At 47.1% G+C, this 22,983-nt stretch overlaps 1 protein-coding gene across 1 annotated transcript in view; it reads right to left on the reverse strand.

The window, feature by feature from the left end:
• The window catches only part of LOC142558336 (nose resistant to fluoxetine protein 6-like), a 52,648-nt gene that overhangs the window by 22,350 nt on the left and 7,315 nt on the right, over nt 1–22,983 (reverse strand). The window contains exons 5-9 of the mRNA XM_075670485.1: nt 19,923–20,011; nt 18,000–18,182; nt 16,547–16,640; nt 15,229–15,327; nt 7,550–7,715 (exon numbers count right to left, since the gene is read on the reverse strand). Of these exons, the coding sequence (XP_075526600.1) occupies nt 7,550–7,715; nt 15,229–15,327; nt 16,547–16,640; nt 18,000–18,182; nt 19,923–20,011 (631 nt within the window). The remainder of the gene's footprint in view (nt 1–7,549; nt 7,716–15,228; nt 15,328–16,546; nt 16,641–17,999; nt 18,183–19,922; nt 20,012–22,983) is intronic.

The following is a 22,983-nucleotide window of genomic DNA, read 5'->3' on the forward strand; positions in this document are numbered from 1 at the left end:
TGATAAAGCAGCAGCGTGCTCGACCTGCACCTCGCGAAACCTCGCCCAATAAAGGCCCCTTGTTAACCTCTGAAACCGTGTACTTGCCGAACAGCTGTAGCACTTCCTCCAGTGGCGCGGCTCAAGCGGCGCGCACTTCTGCGAGGCTCTGCCGTCGGGCCCGGCGCCGCTCCAGCGCGCAGCAGGTTTTATGGGCACAATTAAGCCCGCGCGCGCGGGAAATTTCTGCAAGCGCTGGCCCCTCCCGCGCCCATCTTTTTCCTAAGCCCCCTAAAGACCCTCGTTCGACTCGTCGTCCGGAGCAAGGCCCTGAAAGCACGCTGAAGGATTGTGCGGTACACTTTCTTTCTTTCTTTCTTTCTTTCTTTCTTTCTTTCTTTCTTTCTTTCTTTCTTTCTTTCTTTTTTTCTTTCGTTCGTTCGTTCTTCCTTTCTTTCCTCTCATTAAGCCAGTCTGCCTTTTTTATGTCATTCTTTCCGCGTTGCCACTGCTCGCGTAGCGTTTCTCATTTCCTTTTTTTTCTCCTCATCTTGCGTTTCCGCGATCACGGATCGTATGTCTGTCGACTCCCATTCGAGCCAGTCGTCACTCACTCTTGACTGCAGCGGTGGAAGCGAGGGCCCGTGATGACAATTACAGCTACTAGCCGTGTCGCATTCGCGCGCGCGGAGTTGTCCAAAAATGGGTGCGGCGGCGCAGAAAGCCGAGCGCGCCTCCGTGCCGTGCCCCGAGTTTCGAAGCCCACTGCATGGCTGCTGCTGTTGCAGCTGGTCGGTCACCGGTTGGCCCGGAGAGGAAGCGCACTTGGTGTATCCGGGATAGGGGAAGCCTGGGCGCAGAACGCAATTCCCCCGTCTCCGAAGAAGAGCCGGGGCAAAACCGCGTGATAAATACGCGGGGCTCCGCCGGCTGACTACCGGGACTCGAGTGTCCCCCGGGGGGCTCTCGCGCCCTTTTCTCCGGTCGGCGTCACCGTCATGCCTGACAGCGGAGGAAGCTTGGCTCGGATTGCGGCCGCAGGGAATAAAGAAGGGGGTCTAGGAGAGGGGCGCGTCAGCTGCCCACCCTTTGTATTTCTGTGCCGCGGGCACTCCCTGCATGCGAGAAGGACTTGATTTGACAAGAACGAGGCTGAGAAGTGCAAGTTAATGGGACGACTGAAAGTGTATTATTGAATACTCGCAGTGTTCCAATACCTCGTTTGAAAGTGCCTTTCTTTTCCTTTTCTTTCTCTTTTTTTTCAAAGTGGAATCGGCCTACGTGCGACGATTGGAAAACTGTTGGAGGGGAGGTCAGATTCCAACTACCGTTGCTAGCCACAGAAGGGAAAAAAGCCAGGCCAAGGTTGTTTGGAAACTACGTAGGCACAGCAGTGGCCAGAAGACGTGGGACCGACGTTGCTGCATGACATTCTCTAAGGCCGGCCGCGACAGCTTGGTATGCGAAGTGAAAACTGCGTCATGCCTAAGTATGTTGCCGAAGTAGTGTATCAGGTGCATTCAAAAGCAATTTCGCGCCTTTCGACCCCAGCATGAGGCTTTTTCGCAAGTGCCTGATTTATATTAGGTTTGACTGAATAATAGATGTGATAACCTTCTGTAGTGACAAGTGCTTTTTTTTTCTACTTCATTATACGAATAATTTTTTTTCATTCCTTTGTTGAGTGCAGTATTCTGCTTTCCCGAAACCAGTGTGCCGCATAATGTATCTAAATCTGATAACTTCGGTTAACAATACGGAGTTATCGTGTCTGCAACTCGTGGGCAAGTCGTACTTAGCGAATTTTCTGACGCAATTTACTTCAAAACTTCAGCTAGTTCAATGAGTCACTTGCCCTTGGTGGAAGGCCTAGATGAATGAGCAGTATGTTGCACTTCATATTTGCGAGAGCGCGTAACGTGTGCACAAAATGTATCTGTTTTTGATGCGTGAGTACTCTCCCCGTTTTATCTGTCGCACAGCGTGTTCTGCGACCACACCAGTCATTATGACGACACTGTATCATAGTTACTGACACGTCTGAAATGTATGCGGCATGTCCATATGATGTCCCTCGCGGACATGCAAGGGACGTGCGCAAGACACTGAAAATGCAGCCAGACGGTCATGTGAGAGACGTCCGCAGGACGTATTTGACACATCCAACACAGTGGATATCCATAAGATGTCCATAGGATGTCATTGTTGTCACTTGGATGTTAGGTTCAATGTAGGCCCAGCCATGGGCCAACCTTTAAGTTATCGTGGACCATGCTAGGTTCGGTGTAGGCCCAGACATGGGCCAAGCTCGAATTGTCTGGGGGCATACTTGGTTTCATGTTGAACATGGGCTGACCTACAAATTGTCATGGGCCGTGCTAGATTTCAAGACGGCCAAGTTGGCAGCAATGATCGGCCCTAGGTCGTCACCCTAAATGTTGGCCGATGTAAGGCCGATGTTAGTTCCCAAGAATGGCCCAACCGAAATGTCCAAGCAAGGACCACACATGCCACTGTTGGCCACCGTATACTTGTCCGCCGTTGGGTCGAGCAAGTTTTTCCTATTGGGTTATTTTTTTAAGACCTTTTGGTCGTTAACTGGTTAGTATAGCTCATGAGTTTTGCAAATTTATCTCGCTCCCTGTTTAGAGGAACGGTGAAACGTCTGCTACAAAGCTAGAAATTTTCGATGATATTTTGGACAGGTGCGAAAGAATCTAAGATAAGATCCGGAAAGTTCTATGGTTCCGCTTGCTGCTTCTACTTCGTTTTAAGCATGAAATGTTTTTAGCTCCCGTTGTCCGCGACCTTCGAGAGGCCTTGAGCCAAAATCCAGAGCCGTTATACGGGCACTCAAGACGAGAACGGAGCGAGGACATCGGGACATCGCGGCGAGAACAAAACGAGATCATCCGGGCAACCAGTCAAAACTTAAGAAAATGCGGCCTCTGGCCCCCAACCCTTTGTCCAGGGCCGCATTACAAACGCTAGTTACAAACGCGAGAAGCAAAAATATTGCTTCCGATTTCTTCCTAATGTTTGTTCACAATATCACTCAAGCTGTAACTTCTAGTACGCTGAAGTTTAATTTGTCATTTCCAATAGCGACGTTAAAAAAGCAGATACAGGTCACTATATACTTGATTGTCATCTTTTGGCGCTGCGACAAGGTTGCCTGTGCTCGCTTCAACGCCGGCGGTATGCGAGTTCTGCGGCGCGGGTTTCGCGCCACCTCGAGAGATGGCGCCACGCTGCGTGACGAAGCTGGCAGCGCCGGGCGCGCCGCGGATGGCCGTGACGAGACTTGCAACGAGCTTCAATTCAAAGCGAGTTCATTTCAGCTCAGTAAGCTTTCAGGCCTGCGTCGTGTCGTGGCCGCATGCGCTTCTGCATCGTTCTTCATTTCAGTGAGGTCGCCGTCCCAAATGCTTAAGCCGAGCAATGCAGCGCAATGAAAGGATAGATAGGAAGCGTTTCCCGGGAACCGATCGCTCAGCGAGTTATACGCCAGAGCAGAAGACTGCTCGACTGTGCCGACAATGCCAGGAATATGCGGCCGCCTTCCTAAGGCCGCGCATTTGCAGCCGACCACTTCGATGCGACGAGAAGAAAAAGTAGCGACAGACGCTGTGTGCGCTGCACTGTTGGAAGAAGGAAAATCGGTTGAAGGCGGCGGCAACACAGGCAGCAAAAGACGCCATGTGGACGCAATTGTTTCCTGTCCCTGGATGTGACAGGAAAGCCATTTTAAGATTGTGGCTATACTGTCATCTCCAACCAATCTGCTCTGCCGATAGCCATTTCATGCTTACATCTACTCTCGATAACCGGAGAGCCAGCAATCTTTTTTTGTTCACAGGAAACACTTTTGTTATAAAAGTATGTCACCGCTAAAAGTCTCTCAGGTTTCTCCGTTGACATATTCACTTCATATTTTTGCGTAAAACGTTGACACATTCACTTCGTGAAATATAAACACTCGCGAAGACTTCCAAGAAAACACTAGTCTCCTGTGATGCAGGCACGTATAAAACAGTCCTATTTTAACCTAAGAAGGCAGACTGCGTGGACCGAAACATTTGGAACAGTTCCTAAGCGTCTAGTTACACTATCCGCATGAGGTATACAAGAATTGATACACCGTAGCTTTATTCCCCGTTTAGTTCTATATCGTCAAGACCGACATCCGTCGGAGTGGTAGTAGTAGTGGCGTTGTCCTAGACAGTTCTATAATATCCATTTCACTCATCATGGACACATTGGCGTAAGCAACTTCTATTTACCAGCTCTGTCCAGAGGGGACATTGAGCTGCGCGGCTCCATTTGTTAACATTCGCTTACTCAATGCAAATCCATTGCATTTCAGTCAGCAGAGTATTTCCACGCACGACCACTTTCCTTTTGCAAGTACTGCCATGTTTGACGGGATGTTCGACAAGCCGCGTTCCGTAAGCAATAGTGAAAGAAAAGCTTCTTCTTCGTCATAATGTCGGCACTCAATAATTAACAAGATCGTGTGGTTTTAACACGTTATACAATTATTCCTGTTAAAGAAAGAGCGAAACGACTGACGATTCACTAAATATCAATATTTAGTTATTCGGTAAATACGAGCCCCCTCCCGCCACGCCACACTAGAATAGGCACGAAGAGTCATATCATCTTGAATTTCTTTCACTGAAGTCCGGAGCACATTGGAATAAAATAATGTAACTTTGGCGCATTTCTTAACACTAGGAACAAACAGGATTATGGTGCAGAGCATATGGGAGTTTCCAATAATAATAACTCGTGAGTAAATGGAGATATCACCTTAATACAGGGACCCGTAATCCTAAAACTTCCCTTGTGTAAGCTTCCCATGTCGTCAGCACTCGGATGTCCGCCACACAATATTCCTGATAGCGACATGATCGCTCCGGCAATATCCAATCACAGACAGCTCTTACGCAAGATAAGTTTTGTGAAGATGGGTCCTGACGTGAAGTAAATGGTGCTATCAATAATTACTGACTACAAACAGCTGGAGTTAGCATAAATGGGTGATATTTTTTTTTTATTCGAAATTGATGTCCCACACAAAGTTCGAGCATGGTCCCAGTTTTCCCACTTGAAACAGCTGCGGCAGGCAAAAATAAAAGAAAAAGAAAAGGGTTCTCGACAACAGCTGTAATGCCGTATCTCCGTAACCATTGTGTTGTGGATGAAAGATCCCCCTCTTCCCTCCCCCCCCCCGCCCTGCTCTTCTGCCCGACTTACGCTTTTTCTTGACACGTCTGCCCCTATGGTGACACAACGCAATATTATTGGATGCATTCCCAAGTTTTATTAACAATATTTACGTTTTTTTTTTCTTTCACGTTGATGCATATGGTTAGAGAACCCATTTTATGAAACAACAGGCATCGTAAGAAGTGACATGGGCTATCCGCACGATTGCTGCTCTCTGTCCAGGGTCAATGCTCCCTGCCCTTTCTCTTTTTTAATATTTGTATAGTACAATAACCAATTACGCTGACAAATTCTGCGAAAATTCGAGACTTCTCATGTTTGACCAGCTAGATACTCGCTATGAAATTAATTAATTAATTAACGCGTTCTTAATAAAGCAAACTAAACAAGTACAACTCGGGAAATAACACCATAGGGATGACGAAGCGCTATGAAACAATATTTTAGTGGCCATTTACAAGACAGGAAGGGGGAGAGTGCCTTATATGAAAACTTGAGACTGTCTCGCTTTTCTTAATGCCCTACTTTCAATCCCCTCCTCTTCCAAGCTGCTGCTTCCTCTCCAGCGCCTCATCCTTCGCCGTATGTCCGACGTCAGCAGCGAAGTCGTGAAGGAAAGCCTCCCCTACAAAGTGTCATCGACAAACTAACGCGTGGATGCATATTGGAAACGGTTGAAGGCGACCCTAGCTGCAAGTGCTGCCTGCTCGGGGCGATAATTCCAGCGCCCCACGACGGCATTAAGGGCCGGGAGGAGAGGCCGGCTCGAGGAAAACGAGGGCGCGCAAGGAAGGGGCTCGCGGGGTCGAACTGTGGCGCTGCACCTAGCGGCCACCAGCCGGGCAGCCTAATTTCTTTGCATTTGGCCACGTTTCCGCGATATTTCTCAATTTCACGCTAGACGCGCACGATCGAAACGGCCGCGAGGGTGGACGACTATGGGGCCCAGCTCAGCCCGTGGCCCGGTTTCGTTTCCAAGTAATTTCGTGCCGCTTGAATGACGCACCTGAAGAGCCGCGAGGAAGCGCGCCTGTTGGTCCACCACGTGGGTAATGGATTATTTGAGGCGTTAGACGATTGATCTCGCGCTCCTCGGCGCCAGCAGGATGGCTCAGTTTGTGTATGTAGAGAGGGACGAGCGGGAGATGAATAATTCCTTTCTTTATGGCGTTCATTCATTCATTTTCTCTCTCTCTCTCTCTCTCTCTGCATGCAGGAGTAAAAAGCGAACGTAGCACTTTAAAGATGCGCCAGGAAATCGCGCCACGTGAGTGGCGCTTCTCGGAATGCCGACACATTCATCACGTGTTAAAGTTCATCACACCTGAAGTTTTGCAGGGAGCTCCGCGACGCCTTCTGGGGTTTAGGGAAGACGTCGTTAGTTAATGTGACCGTTCGCCACCGCTGATATGCGGGTGAAAGCTTAGTGCGAATGAAAATCTTGCCAAAGTATAGCGACTTTCAACGCTCGGTATAGAGTCGCGTTTGGATAATGCTAACACTCAGGTATAATACAGAAAGCAACGTGCGCCATATAAAATGAGTGATTTCAGAGGTCTTCTCTTAACACATTGTGCTAATTCTAGTGACATAATTGAAATATAAGATCACGAAGTAAAGGAATAATAATTGCTGCTACTGATCGTTTTCTTTTTTCCTACTTTCCCGTAGCCAGGATCAATTTGTTGTTCCAAATGGCAAACGGTAGTGCTTCAGCCTGGGCATCTTAATGGATATACGATGACAACAAGGACACAAAGATCAATACTATAACCCACAAAAATAAATAACTAGTAACAACTGTATAGGATAACAGCAATAATACATCGAGAAGACGTCTAATGGTTCCCACAGGTTTGTTTGACTGAGTAACTTCGCAATAAATGTAGTCCGCCTATGGGCCAAAGCAGACTTCTCGAACCCATTCACATTAAATGCGCGCATTAATGCCTTGCAATTAAAGTCTCGAAGGCTTACCATGCATTGAATATGGAACGCAAGCCAGTAGCCACTAATGGCATTTGGGATTAGGGAAAAAAGTTCGAGCACAGTAGCATCCTATCATCCACAGGGCTGGCTATTCTTGCTACTCGCGCGTTTTCTCTGCATCGTGGCTACAACGCCTCACGTTGAACACGCAGCTTCACTGAGCAACCGTATTCGATCTACGGGAAAGCCAACTTCAATGTTCGCGATTAGTTCCCAGTAACGTGAGCCCCCTAATCCCACCACCTTGTGCGTCCGTTCCAAGTATCGGGCGCGCCGTTCGGGATCCTCGCTTACCCCGCACGCGCCGGGAACCACGCGTCCCCAAAGTGCGATCCCCCTCGTTTCTCACCATGCTGAGGAAGGACTGCCAGTTGTTGATGTGCAGCAGCACCATCCACCAGGTTTCGTAGCAGCGCTCGTCGTTGTGTCCCAGGAGCTCGTAAAAGGCCGGTCCACGTATGCACATGCTCAGCACGAAGCCTAATCCCACCATGAACATCACGGGCAGCGTCAGCCTGCAAAGCGAGTCCGCCCCGCCGTCAGCCGCTAGCAATGTGGGCGCGTCGCGCCCCCATAGCGCGCTTGCAAATCGTGCTGCGTGGTCGACGTCCATCGTGTGGCGCCGTTCTGTTCGATTGACTTTTGCAGGGGCTTTGGCGGAGAGGTTGAGATAATGCATACCTGCCTACACCCCCCCCCCCTCCATCCCCCTTCTCTGTAGAACAGCAGATCATAAAGGAAACAAATCACAGCTAGAAAGAGCGCCCAAGAAACTCGGCGCAGTACTCTTATCCGCGCCAGCGCCCACTTGCTCGAAGTATTCTACCCGCGAGTATAGTTTTTACGAGCTTAAAAAAAAAAAAATGTCACGATTTCACGGTATGTCGCGGCTATGTGTCCAGCGGTGAAGAAGTAACACTTGCGTGCAACCTTTTTAAATAGTTCTCTCGACAATTTATTCTCTCATGTTTGAAGTCCTGCGATCATTTTAAGGGCCTAAGCAGTTTTGGTGACTTTACTTTTTTCCTACTTTGACTACCTAAGTTTGTTCGCGTAATTCTTTGTAGGACTTTTTATTATTTGCTTCTTATCTGTTTTTCCTCCTTTCCCCTCCCCAAGTGCAGGGTAGCCAACCGGGAACGTCGTTGGTTAACCTCCCTACCTTTCCCTCTTCGTTTCTCTCTCCTATTTTGCAACTTTTTTACTCCATTACTTTCTTCCTTTTCTATTCTCAGGTACTTCTTATTCTTCTTGTTATGTTATCACGGAAAGACTATAGTACCACATTGCTGTAGGCCGCGCTTATGTAATTACTTCTGAGCCCTTAAGAAATAACAGAACATTTTTTTTCAGCAACGCATCATTTGGGGTAACAGCCATCGGGGTGTATATTTTAAATCTGCGATCGACGGATAAGTGCAAAATAACGAAATATTTTATATAACAAATTGAGGGGACATACTATAGTTGCATTGCTCAAGACAGCCAGTCCACAAAGCAGGCGCTGTTGCTAAGTGCTCCGTGATTAGAAGAAACTGAGAAAAAAAAAGTACTCAGAAGGTGCGGCGGAATGAAGACGTTCTTTTTCGATTTATTTCTGACATTTCTTCAACCGAAAAAGATAAAGACTATACCAGGAATTTGCTGCAATACATCGCCCGAAAATGACTAAAGGTATGAGCAACGTGGGGGCTGTTCGAGCTTTCAATTTCTTATTCGTTCACCCGTCGAAACGTTTTAAACAAAAAGAGGCATTTGTGGGTAAATGCAGTCGAGAACGATAGATCCCACTTTCCGTCTCGCAACGCGCGAGTCTGTTGGCGTGTGAGCTGTGTTTCTTGAACAGTCCTTCACATATATTCTTATTTTACTTGTCCATTTTTTTTCTTCTCGTAGTCGTCCTTTTCGCTGTTTCACTACTCCACGTTTCACTGCCGTCTCGCATTTATGTCCAATTCGTGTCGAAGACACTCGAAAGGATTACATCTTCTTCGATTACAGCGCGCGCTTTGTCCCGCCGTTCTCGGAGGGCACAGAACACGCTTCACCGTAGCCGGCTGCACTGGTTATAGATTCAAGGATTCCGTCGTGCACGCGCGGTGAGTGCAATTGTCTAAGCGCACACGGCGATAAGAAAAGAAAGAAAAGCGAGAGAAGACACAGCCGCGTTCGTGCAGCGCGCAGCGAACACCCGCACATTTCCGGCCCGTTGCGTGATCAATTCTTTGAAAAGGTGACGGCTGTAAACACAGCGAAGAATTCCCGCGTCAAAATCTGAAAGCGCCGAGCGCGCGCGTGAGGACTCGAGCATTCTTGCACACTCCGTTGCCAGCCGTGCGAACTGCAGCCGAAAGCACCGGCAGTGAAAGAGAGAGCTTATCCGGTGTACGCATCTGGCAATCAATTTGCATTCGATACGAATCACGGAAGTGGGGACTGTCCTTGTCAAGAGCGCAGGTCAATGGGTCCCCCTGTAGCGACGCCTTATCTATCGACGGCCCCGCGATAGCGCGGACGAGTTATCGACGCCCTCGTGTAGGCACGCAAGGAGTTGCGCTGGGCTTCTCGGCGCTCGTTAATGCATTACACATCGCGCACACCGACACCGTCCAAAATAATGCCTAAGCAGCCTGCTCGGCTGCGTGCAAACGCGGGCTATTCCCGCACCACGCAGAACTCGAAATTCCCGATCGCTATCCGCTCACTCATCATTGACGTCACTGGAAAAGTGCGAGGGGTTCTAGCGAACGCGGTGAGGTGCCGCATATACTAGCAGGATCTAGACCTATTCAACACGGCCATGGCGTGAGGGAAATGAGTCTATAGCGTCTTCTATTTTTTTTTCTGTGTCTCCTCTTAGCGCTCTATATGCAACAGTAAATTCCTAAATGCGCAAAAAATAAAAATAGATAAGAAACACGAGCGAGCCGTACGCGTAAGGTCGATGAGGGAGTGGGCTAACAGCCTTGAGCAATAGGCATGAAATAAACGAAAGAAGGTTACTACGTCAAAACGCAACAAACTATACCTCCGCGTGCTTGCATCATCGCTTATTGCTTACCGTGCACGTACGCATAGCATAGCGTCAGAAATACGTAGTATGCAAACGCGACAGGTTCGTGGATTACTTCCGGAAGTAGCAGAAGTAAACAGCTGCTTATCTTATATCGAAACTATTAATTATTGCGCTCTGAGCTTGAAAAGGCGCGCTTTTTTCTTTCGCTTCACTTCTTGAGAATTGCGCCTGAATAACGACGCCCGATAATGTGTTTACCGAGTGGTAAGCCGTTCTCTGACGAGTTGAAGGAGGTATCTGACGAAGTCAGCGATTACTAAACCCAGCGCCACTCTCTAAAGCAAAGTAAGTCATAATCAGATGGACAAGTCTAAAGAATTTGCTAATTCGCTGAAGTCGGTCAATTTCTTGCCCTTCCTTTTTAGGCGCGATTATTGGTTGGTGGCTGCAGGTCGGACAAATGTGGCATGTCTCCAACGCACTCAAAACCTGTTGTTTGGCAAAGGTAGTTTACATCAAGCTATGTGATTGTTTATTCTTCCATTGTTTACTCTAGCGGGCCATGCAAGTTCACCATGGCTAGATTTATGTGAAAAAAAAAAAACCCATAGAATGGTCTTTTTAATCCTAGAGCACTGAAAGCTGTCGTCAAGCTCCAAAACGGGTGTAATATTTGATAGTTTGAGTACGAACGGATTACTATGTGTTTAATTATCTTAAATTTGGTATGACTGTTCGCTATGCCATGCTCTCAAATATATAAATGTGGCTGAATATGGCGGATTACTACGTTTGTTGAGCTGTACATAAATGAAGGCTTATGCAAGTAACGGTTGTGTGCTAGGGGGGGGGGGGGGGGGGGCGCTTCTAGTGTCTCTAAGTTCTAGATAAAAACTTATTTCTACAAGCGAAATTGTCGTTACCCAAAAGTACCGAAAGCTGAGCGAGCATGGGGATCAATTGATTCCTTGTTTTCTCGATAACTTAATGCAATTCAACTAAGGTGGCTGTATATTCACGCTCCCTGCCGGCTCACTGGTTTGATTTATGCGAAGTTAGGTCTACATATCTTAGAACCGCTAACAATGCCATCATTTCTGAGCAAATACATGACTTATGTCGTAGTGCGACAATCAGTTGTTTACCATCCAGCCCCTCTCCTACTTGTAATACCACTTCTCGCACAAGAAAGATGTTTGATATTCAATAATTTTCGAAGCCTTCCCCTCATTACATCGGTAAAAAAATTCTTCAGTGTGCAGTGTCACTTAAAATATGAAAACAGCAAACAACATAGGGCAATTCCGGCAGGCTGCATATGGCTTCGAGTGCCCATAGTTGCGACCGGCAGCTCGCACACGCGAGGCGAAAAAGAAAGGACACGGAGACATCTTAGACACGAGAATGAGTTTCCAGCCAGTTCTCACTAATTTAAATGAGGCGGTCCCTGTGTATTGCATGCTTATCCTTCTTATACTTTGATGGGTGCAAGCCCTCACGAGCTTCGTCTCATGCAAGCCACGAAGATGTCCTTGGGACGGCTTCACGAAAACCCGTGCTACCACGCGAGAGCCGTTCAGTGACCCCGAGCACTGAAGCCGCTTTTCGGAGGAAGCGTGAGACGCCCAGGGCCGAAAGCAAAAGCCGCGGGGAGGGGCCTGCGCGGCTGTCGCCAGAACATGATCGAGTCGCCGTCATCGACGCTGAAAAGGCAAACAACGCGAGCGGCGGCCGTCGCTGCGTTGACCGCCCGGGGATCGGGGTTCCTGGCATCGCAATGCGCGCACAGGAAAGCCGCGGACCCGAGTCATATTCGAAGAACTGGCTGGGAACTCTACCGTACTTGGCAGTACCTCTCGTGGCCCTATAGGTATTCTATGTAAAGAGACGCTCCGCCTTTGCACTCACTCCACCCCCCCATTCCTTAACAGACACACACACGGCAATCTCGTTTTATCTTTTACAGGAATTTCCACTTATTGCTACGCGAGAAGCAAACAGGACCAGGACCAGTATTCGCTACGGTCAACGGCAGTGCTAATTAGATAGTTTTAGTATAGCGTAAAACGTTTGCGTTAGCCTTAGCATGCGACGCAATGCTAACGCTAAGAAAGGCTGCACTGCGCAAGCGGCAAACAACTTCGGGTCGCCAATGCGCAACGAGGTTACCGCGTGCTTTGTGTGTGATTCGAATAGTGGGTCTTCTCTACTCACCAATCGAAACCGCTTTTGGAACGCGGCTCCCATGCTCATCGCTTCAACCCATGTTTCAAATTTGAACGTGTAAATTAGAGCGCGCAGAGTGCACGGGGTTGGCACACTGCGTGAGCTGAGCGCATGTTGGCCGTGTGCAAGTAAACGGGGCTTGTGTTTCAGTGACTTTTCGTGACCAACAAGAACCATCGTCTTCTCTATCAGTTATCGCCTTGGCGAACGATTCATTGAGTTCTGAATAGGAAAAAAAAAACAGGCCAGTTTTGAATCGTGCTTTCTTGGCAGTCAGAAGTAGGTCAAGAAGCGGCTGTTTAGGTCGATTGGCAGCGAAAGGTGATGCGTATCTGCCGTTGCACAGGCCAGAACAACGCCTTATCTTTATCGCATTCATGAAGGTTCACTGAGATCACAAAAACAGCTCTTCAGTTATAGGTAAGGTCGGAAATTATTATTTAGTGCAGGTAATGAAAGAAATGTATTTTTGTAAGCTCTCATATATGAATGCGTTTATACGTTGTCTCGACGGATCAGCAATGCCTACGCTTCAAAAGCTAACTTTCCCCACAAGCGCTTTTCGTAGAAAAGGCGGTAGCCTTCGACTGCTATGCAGAAACATATATGCGGTTTCGGCGTTGCTTCTTGTTCATGTGGACGGAGGGAAGAAAAAAAAAAGCGACAAGCTTGACCTCAATTGTGCATTTTTATTTCGCACCCCTGGCTACGCATCAACTAAAAACGAAAAGTTTTCTTTTGGGTCGCGCTTCTAATTGCGTTGCGGGTCGGTCTTGGTGATAAGGCAGCTTCTTCGTAACTGAGCACGTGTAGTTACACACGGAAGGGTTTTCTTTGCACCGCTTTCCATAGGAATGCCAAGCCTGCTTTCCTTACCGTTCGTGCACTCGTGTCGGCTTTATCGTCGTGCGGCGACGTTACCTAAATGTAGGTCGAAGCCTCCTTCATGGCCAAAGTTCTGAGCGGCTGTCAAGGGCGACCGTTTCGATAAGCGAAGAAGTCGTCATCACCATTGACGATCTGGCCTTCCTTTCGTACTGCACCGTGGTTTAGAGATAGCCTGATTACGGTTACATAACTGAAGGCCTCACTGCGACAGGCGGCAGCGCGAACTGCCCCGTGGCGATTTGCCCAAGAAACTTCTACGGACGGGCAGAAAGATAGCTTCAGAGAACGACGTGAGCCCACGCAGTGAGCAGCTTGCTTCGGGCAACCCTTTGTATCTTTTCTGTCCCTGCATTAGTCGAGAGTTGAGCGGCTTTCGCAGTGCTCGAGGCTTAACCCTTCAGCTTTAACGAAATTTAATTTTCTGGTCAAACAGGGAGTAAACTGGCGCTGCCGTCAGAGGGCTTTCTGTCTCCATTATTGCGTACCACATCCCTACGTTCTTGCTCTGTTCCGAGAACTACGAAACAACGCTGCCGAGTCGCGAGCGCAGCTTAGCCGCCCGCGCACTGCCAGTCGCGTTAAATATTCACCGGCTGAAACTGAGAATGAGCCGCTCTGTTATGAGTAGTCGAGGCGCGATGTGCCCTTCTATCCAAATGCAGCCACGTTTCTTGCCGTGTAAATGAGCAAGAAAAGAACGAGGAACGGTAATGCGGCCAACAAAATGAAGCTTAAAAAGATTGAGAGGGAGGGTTCGGTAACGCAGAGAAAGCATGGGGTAACCATGCAGGTTCGCTAAGCGTTTAGATGCTAATAATTTGTCTGATTAACTTGCAGAGGACTGTTGAGTGTTCATTCGCGCTCTCAGAATCAAAATAAGTAGGTGATAGAATCAAATTAAGTGGTTAATAGCAAGGGAACGAAATTACTTGTGCTCAATTGCAACAGATTTTCGTTGTTTTTGGCTGGTTCGACTGCGGTAAGCTAACTAGGATGTGGGCCGACAGCTTATGTATTTCGTGCAATTGAAGTGGTATGAACTTGTTTAACGCGGACTATGTTTTAAGTGGATGTTCTGCTGTCATAAGGTGTGTCCTTAGGCAATTTTTTTTTGTTGCAAAATAGCGATAGGTATTTCCCTGAGCAGAGAACACAATAGTAAGAAAACCGGAGCAGCTGCATAAAGTACAATTCAAGATGTATCGCATTTTCAAACCCGTACCATCGGCAATGCATGCATCGTACTCTACTGCAACTACTTTGGTTTTTCGGAAGTCAGCGCTTACTGTGTGTGCTTGTGTGCCTTTTCGTATTGGTTTGTGTGCGCTATATATGGGGATTTGTTTTTAAGTGCAACACAAGTAGTGAGATCCGTCCCGCATTCAGTAACCATCTCTGAGACAGCGATTCTCAATGGAGACAAAGGCAAGTCGTTGGAATTAATCCACACGCAACCACCTCTAGATGACTGCAGTTACGCGTTCAGTAATATGTTGCTAGCGCCCAAGAGAGGCAAATGGTATGGGTGTATCCAATTGAGACGAGCCGCCGTAAACAAAAGCGTCGCCAAACATGTGCGTGCAATGCTATCGATGTACAGCCGTAAAACCCTTTTGTGAGGTTAGTTCGCGCTTTATAAGTAAAGTTTTCTTAGAGCACTTTTCGAATTTTCACTAATACTTGCTGGCTGTTTCTGGTAGGTTTTCTGCCTTTTTCTCCCTTTTACAGACGAAATTATCCTCTGTGAGCACGCTGTTTTGTGCATATGTGAAAAACCCCAATGTAGCTATATAGACACTCTCCAAGGGCGAATATTTCAGTGAGCGGACGATAAAAACGTGCAAATTAAACCATGAAACGAATTTGCCTCGTTTCATACAGCACTAGAATGTTCTTACCGAATGTAACGACGAATCAGCATGATCCACAGGACGATGAGGTAATGACCCCTGAGATTCCTCATTCTTTTCAGCACATTGAAGGACAACAGGAATCCACTGAAAAGAAAGGGGGCAAGAGAGAACTGTCGCAAAGGCCATAAGCCAAGAATAATGCAATGTCGTCTTTTCTTTAATCAAGTATTAGACGTAATTGATTAACAGGGACACCTGGTCATTACATGGGATCGACAGTTGAGGTCACCTTCGCTATGAACGTGGATCCGTTAGTGCGCCAATGTAGACGTTCTTCATTCCATTTCTATTAGATGCGATCTCATGTTGAATTCGTGCTTACCTTCACAGCCCTACCACAGCCAGTTGACCTGCACTTTCCTTCGTTGGGTTTCTGTATACGCTGTGCCTATATCACGAAGTGATTATATATCAGCTGAAGCTCAAGCAGTGGTGAACCATGCATGACGAAGCCCTCGACGCTAAGCAGAGGAATTCACGCTCCTTGCCGGCCAGTGCATTATCATCTTGCGAGATAAGCGATGGAAGCACAACACATCCGAGGAAAGCAGACAACTAAAGCATGGGGACTATTTGGCACTGCTGAAAGTGTGGTAGGCCCTTTCTATTTCTACCTCGAGCGCGTTGCCCTTGCGCGTCGTCTAACGTGCTTAAGCCACTTGAGAACCTGGTCTAACATCGTGGCACTTTAGCACATTAGCGACCCCAGGTTGTCCTAGAAAGTACCTGAGCACGGATGTACTGAACGCGATAACACGTGTTCATTAGTAGACTACAGCGTTCACGGACAGGACAGAAATGAATATCACGGACATGTCATTGAATATGTGCTTTTATTTCTTATCTTCTCGTTGTTGCGCGCTTTTTTGTTCTAACGAACATCGACCGACCAGCCTTAACGGTACTCTTTCGCAGTTCGTTCATGCGCATGTAGCCATTTTCTCGTATAAATAACAGGGAGCAAAGCCTCGTCATAAACGCGGGAATTCTTAACTCTCGTTTTGTACAACTTGTTAATTGGCGCACAGATTCCGCAGTTAGTATTGTCGCTGTTAAACGGCAACACAGAGATGAACCTAACGACAAAAATGGGGAAGGATACCATGCCAGCTTACTTCCCCATCGCGTGACACGCTGCCTTTCCGCCCCTTCCACTAATTATTCTTAATGTTCCCGACCACGCCTCACCGCTCGATCAAGGGCTGACATCAAGATCAGGAGGCACCAACCCTTGCTTTTAGCTTTCCTCTTTGAAGTGCAGATCCTGCTTGCATATCAGGAATTTGCGGTCCTACAAACTTACCCAATAAAGAAGAATGTTGCGATACTTGGGAAGGCGTTTCCGATCAATGTGAAGAAGGGCTCTTCTGTGGCTTCGATAACCTTGAAGTAGCTGCCTGCAGACATACGAAGAGAAACGGGGGCATTTTCATGATTCTCGTTCAAGCAGGCAGACATGGTGTGTCATGGGGCAGCGACCGGAGAGGTTTTAGGAACCTCATTAACATCTTGCTCTCTTTATGAACTTCCACTGTTCTTGTTCGACGTTGCAAATCCACGTTCCGCAGTGAAATGTAATGAGTGAACCACGAAATTTCATGCTTGGGCGCCCAAATGCCGAGTGCCTTCTCTATACAAGTTGTACAAAGATGAGCTCCCTACCAAACACTACTGGTAGTGAAGCATTGGGCTATGTCGATGCGATTCAGGAGCGCTGAGAATTTACGAAACGTGATGGTGTGGGCATTTCGATTGGAGACGAAGTTTTTGTACTGATAAGACCATTTTGAAGGATCTTTGCGCTGAATAACTGTGTCGTTCTTTTGAAGCTATGTCTGCATGAATCACGAATGGTTTATCAGTACATGTTATTAATCTAAAAAAATTAAATTCCCAGGTTTTACGCGCCAAAACCAAAATATGATTATGAAGCACGTCGTATTGTGGGACTCCGTGTAAATTTTTACCACCTGGGGATCTTTAACGGGCACCCAATGCACGGTACACGGGTGTTCTTGCATTTCGCCCCCATCGAAATGCCACCGCCGCGGCCGGGATTTGATACCGTTACGTTGGCCTTAACAGCGCAACAGCAAAGCAACTACGCCACCACGATGGGCAGGTTATCAATCTCCGCCTAAAGGTACTGAAGTACATTCGTACTGACAAGTTGTTGCGAGTAAAGAAAAAATTCCGGCTGAATTCATGTCACGATGAATGTCGACGTTATTGCGATTAACACCGAACCTTTGTAGCGACACACCGTATTACCGCCGCAAAGATATGTTATGTATGAGGCCGTGCATGAAACCGGGTTCCTCACTCGCGCTTTCCACTAAACATGCTGCGCCACCTAGAGGTGCCACGGCGAAGTCCGCACGTGCCACGTTTGTGAATATATAGTCAGACAGGATTTTGTGAGTATACATGACACGGTTTTGATTCCGCCCGGCATCGGAGAAACTTCCAATTATTTTTTGTTTGTCTTTGAAGAGCGGCACATGCGCAGACATGACTAGCGACCCAAGTTGGTGCGACGGTTGGTTTCAAATTCTGTTCCCTCAGCCCAGCAACCCGACGTTGTACCCATTGGACCACTCATCGATCGAAGTTCGCGGGAAAACAGATAGAAGGCAGCTAGTACAGTGCAAGTGCGTGAATTTCACAAAGACTGCTAATCGCGTTAATAAAGGAGAAAAGCACTTCACATTCCAGACGAAATACAGTTTCTCCTCGTGAATGGGCATTGTGCTTACGGAGAGCGCTGATGTCCACGATGAAGTAAGTGTGTCCGAGAATGACCCACGTTGTGCTGAACACTTTGATGCCGGCAAAACTCGCCAAGATCTGGTTGTCCGAACCTTCTTTGAACTTGGAGCTGAGAAGCTTTCTCGTGTTAATTGTCACCGCAAAAGCCATGAGGTATTTCCACGGTGAACCTGCACGAACCGTGAAACCGATTAGTATGTGAGCGCCATCATGCGATATAACGATTTGTAGCAGGAATATTGTGTTCTGCGCTTCAACGCTACTGTTGGCTAACAAGTTTTTTTTTTCTTTCTTTCGATTGAGACTTGGTGTCAACTGAGAGCCAGAAAATCTGAGCTCTATTATTCCTAAGCGTTTACTTGAATATTTGATTTGTTAATTGGTTGGCACAATCGCATGGACAAAAACAAGGTAGACTACAAGTATACATATTTTACGCACTGCCAAGACAGTGGCATTTACGTGACGGCTACCCTTTGACCCCCTTCTCGCACACACACACACACACACACACACACACACACACACACACACACACACACACACACACACACACACACACACACACACACATATATATATATATATATATATATATATATATATATATATATATATATATATATATATATATATATATGTATATATACAGTCATATCATAAGAAGCCAACAAACATGTGTTTTTTGGCTTCTTAGGACATGACTAATAAAAATCGGGCCCCTCAGTTAGCCCCCCTTTCTTGTTATATATATATATATATATATATATATATATATATATATATACATACAGTCGGAGAAAACATCACAAATCCGCATAATAGCTGAAGTGGTTTTAAATATTAACAAATGAATATTAGATATTATTACCAGAATAATTTATTTACGCAACAATTCACCCTGCCCTTCTGTATTTGCTAAACTAGGCCCTTGACACCATCTTCCCCTTTGCTCAACATTACTTAAAAGTAAAAATCAAATTCTGGAGTTTTACGTGCCGAAACCACGATTTTATATGGGGCACGGCGTAGTGGGGACTTCGGAAATTTGGTCCACCTGGAGTTCTTCAACGTGCACCTAAATATAAGTTCCCGGGTGCTTTCAATTCGCGTCTTATTATTTGCGCCTAAAACCATTTCTAAAAGACCATAGCCAGTAAGCAACTACGACGGGTCGCAAGACTGCCAAAAAGCCTTTGAAAGATTTACAACTAACGTCAACTCTCACGCGAGGATTCTGCCAGGCGTCCAACTCGTCAGCCTAGCAGACGTTATACATACATGGTGCGGCATCGATCAGCCACAGTGTTGGAGGAAAGCGCCGACGTTCTCACACTGTGGCACTGTTGTCAAACACTAAATCAAAGAGTGAGAAAAGTTCCGCTTCAGCCTAGGCATTCAATGACGCCTCCTTAAGGTTATTTTATTTCGCACCGTTCCGAAAGCATGTCCAAAGTATTATCTGGTAAGATATTGTCACGTGGTGGTGACGTTGAACAACACAGTAGCAATACTGTGAATGACAAAAATAACTTTTATTGGGCGAACCTGTGCCCACAAAACAGGCTACACTTATAGCACAACGATAGCGGCGAACACGGTCGGCGATCGTCGAAAATCTGATCAGCGGGTCAAGCGCGTCGGCTTTTATACAGCAGTCGTCGAATGTTCCAGACTAATCGTTCGGACCCGCGTGCCTTCCACAAAGTTCTACACCATTCGCGTCAGGCGATGAAATCAGATAACACAAGGTTCGGCGACAACAGACAGCAGGGTAGAAGCATCGATAACTTTCCAGAAACTTCGGATACATGCAGGCGCGTCCCGCGCTGTGCGATTACATTTGTTAGATGGCGAAACGTGGTCGCCCGATAAAGATAAGTACACGTGTCAATATTCTTCTCACATACCTTCACTACGAGCACGGCTGTCTTTCTTCAGGAAGAGGTCGAGCCCGGTGGACAAGAGCACCAAGAAGAGGAGCACCGCTATGAAAGACCTGCACGTCGCGCATTTTGGGGCCAGCCCATGAGCACGTCTTTGCTTTCGCGAACATTGAGTTATCAGAAACCACAGTCACCAGTTATTCATGCGTAAGCACTCAATGCGCAGCATTACTTCTGACCAGTACCTCCACACGTGATTGTTTTTATTTCGCCAAGCAGCTATGAAGCAGGAAACCGGGTCACCGTTTCCGTACGCCGGTGAAACCGTTACTCTCAGAGTTGTTTGCATGTAGTGGCGTTGATGTCCACCGACAGGGCACTTATGAAGCCAGGCAGGCGAGAAGACCGAAGAAGAACAGGCGCTACGATAGGCTGCCTGGGACAGCTACGCTAAGCGTACGGAGTTCACGCTGACGTCATCGCCAAATATGGCGTCGTCCAACGAACATGTCCGATTCGCGCGTTCCTATCTAGGCGGCAGTAGTACAACGGCAATACCTGTACGTGAGAGGCAGAATTTCGTGGGACTAAGGGAAGTGTGTTCAGGCCCTTACAATCGCAATAATGATGCCAGGAAAGCCATATAGTGCGCAGTGCTTCTGGGAGGACACGGATGAGGACGTAAAAAAAGCGAACTCGGGCGTCATCGAGGCCAGCATCTCCGGTTTACAGCCGTGTAAATAAAAAAAAATATGAAAGAGGTTTTAGAAATGGCTTGCTCAAGGGGGCGCACTCCTCAGACTCATGTTGGGCAAACATTACATCTTGTCGATATCAAAGAGCGCAACAAGTACGAGAGAGAGCGTACTACGCCCGCCACCTATTTTCTTGCTTTATGCTTACTTTTGCTTAGCGTGTACTTATGTTTTTTATGTGATTTTTAATTGTGCGTCAGACTTTTGTTCTCTGTAGTGCTAGATAAGAAACGGCTGAGATCACCGGAGTGCACGCACGCGCACTCCGAAGTACACAGAGGTCTCGCCTGTTTGACAGAAGCGATCTTTTTTTACGTAGACCTTCCGCCTGTATGAGACACCTCACGGTGCTGGCAAGAAACTGAATTACAGTTCGTGTATTCTGGCTATTAAGGACGGGTGATACACCTTTCTGCATCCGCTATCACGAGGTTGAGAGAGAGAGAAAAGCTTATTGTGAATTTATTTTGTCAAAGCTATGCAAGAACAGAAGCTCAGAAATACATAAATAACATGAACACTACAACAATGACACACTGATGTGATTTGCAGCCAAACAAATATACTGTGACTACACAATTATTGACACGCTCACCTGTAATGCGGAATACAGAGCCGTTTAAGGGTAAGATATTGGTAGTTGTGACGACTTGTAATAGTGAAACAAGCCTATATGTATAGACTTGTTTTATGAAGTCTATAGTAAAGTTCAGGCGGGAACGACCAAAGCTGTTTTTTTTTTTCAAATTTGACGTCTCGAAGGAAATATGGCGTATTGCACGCCTTGCAGGTGCTTTACCTTGTGCAGCCATATGTCGTGGACACGATAAACACGGTGCTTTTTCAGACGCAAGGCAAAGGAACATTATAGCTTACAATTCGCTGTAAGCCATACGGCATGCGAGAGCTCAGGTTACGCTTTATGCGTAACCTGGGCTTATGCACCTTAAGAGACAGAGTATGGTTCTACGCCGATGCGTATAATCCGGCTCTGTGTGTCTCGCAGTTATGAGATCATTGGCCAGACGATCGCCACAGCAAAAGTCTCGGCTGGTTTCGGCTGCGCTCTTTAGCAGATCGTAGACCTTAGCGTCAGACGGAGAAAGACAAATGATTGCAACCCTTTCAAGACTGAGAAAGGGGGCAGCCTCGCGGGAACAGTCCGCATATGTGCAAAGTGCTCTCAAGGACGGCCGGTTGCACACACGAGGCGCTTGGGCAACGACCCCAGCAGTGCGAACCAACGTTCTCGGTCACGGTCACGTTGGCGTGATGGCAGTTTCTTGGCAGTGACGCGATTTGGCAACGTGTTGTCGTCCCCCGAATGTGTGTCATGAACTGATTCCAAGTCAAAGATGTTATCATCTACATCAGAAACTACTTAAGCAGCGACGAGTGCACGACGCGAAGCAGAAAGAGCAGCTGCGATATGCAAATCGACAACAAAGCTGGGAAGACGTAATCGCTCTTAATCGCACCGGAGGTGGCTCTTACACTGACCTAGATTTTTTATAGAGTTAACTTAGAACGTTCCTAGTGGGTCAAGCGTCTCACACTATTGTGTATATAGGTATGCTCTGGTTAAGTTTTCATAACTAAAATAGGTTAATCTGCAACATATCAGGCAAAGCGTAGTGCCCGAGTTGAGCTAAAGAGAGACTCAAGGCGCTGGTGAATCCAGATAGGTGTGGGTGGGGAGGGGCGGGGGCGGGGGGGGGGAGGCTTCATGGCCTGGCCTCGCACACCCCCCCCCCCCCGCCCCCTCCTTCCTTGAGACATGCTAGCTGACAGTATTGAGCGTGCAGCGAACCATAAATCTTAAGTATGTGAGATTTAACCTCCGCCGTTTACTCCTACAAGTCATTAAAAAACTACTCATGTTCAAAGGCATGTTTACCAGTGCTATAAAGAACTCTATCAGTGACACTGGGCTTCTTTTTTTTTTTGTATCCTTGTCGTCGTATTTCCTGGTTCGAGCACTTATAATATATTTCACGCTTTAGACCGCCTAAATGCTAGTTTCATTTATGTCACACGAAGCTATGTTGTTGTCGTTTTTTCACTTTTTGGTTTGTGTTTTTTGTACACGTCCTTTCCTTTTTGTGCATGTTCCTGCGCACACGCAAGCCTCAAAGAAGTGTCTTTCCCCAGCCGCGTACCCGGCGGAATAGCTACGCTTTCAGCACTTCGCGTGCAGGCGCTATGGCTACATCGTTAGAGGGAAAAAAAAGAAAAAAAAAAAGAAACCCGCAGGCCAGACGCAATAGATGCTTTGAACTTTCTCCTTTTTAAGCTAACTCCGCAGTGTTATATATATTATTTTACTGGTA

The sequence above is a fragment of the Dermacentor variabilis genome, chromosome 1, assembly GCF_050947875.1.
Source record: "Dermacentor variabilis isolate Ectoservices chromosome 1, ASM5094787v1, whole genome shotgun sequence".
Classification (NCBI taxonomy): domain Eukaryota; kingdom Metazoa; phylum Arthropoda; class Arachnida; order Ixodida; family Ixodidae; genus Dermacentor; species Dermacentor variabilis.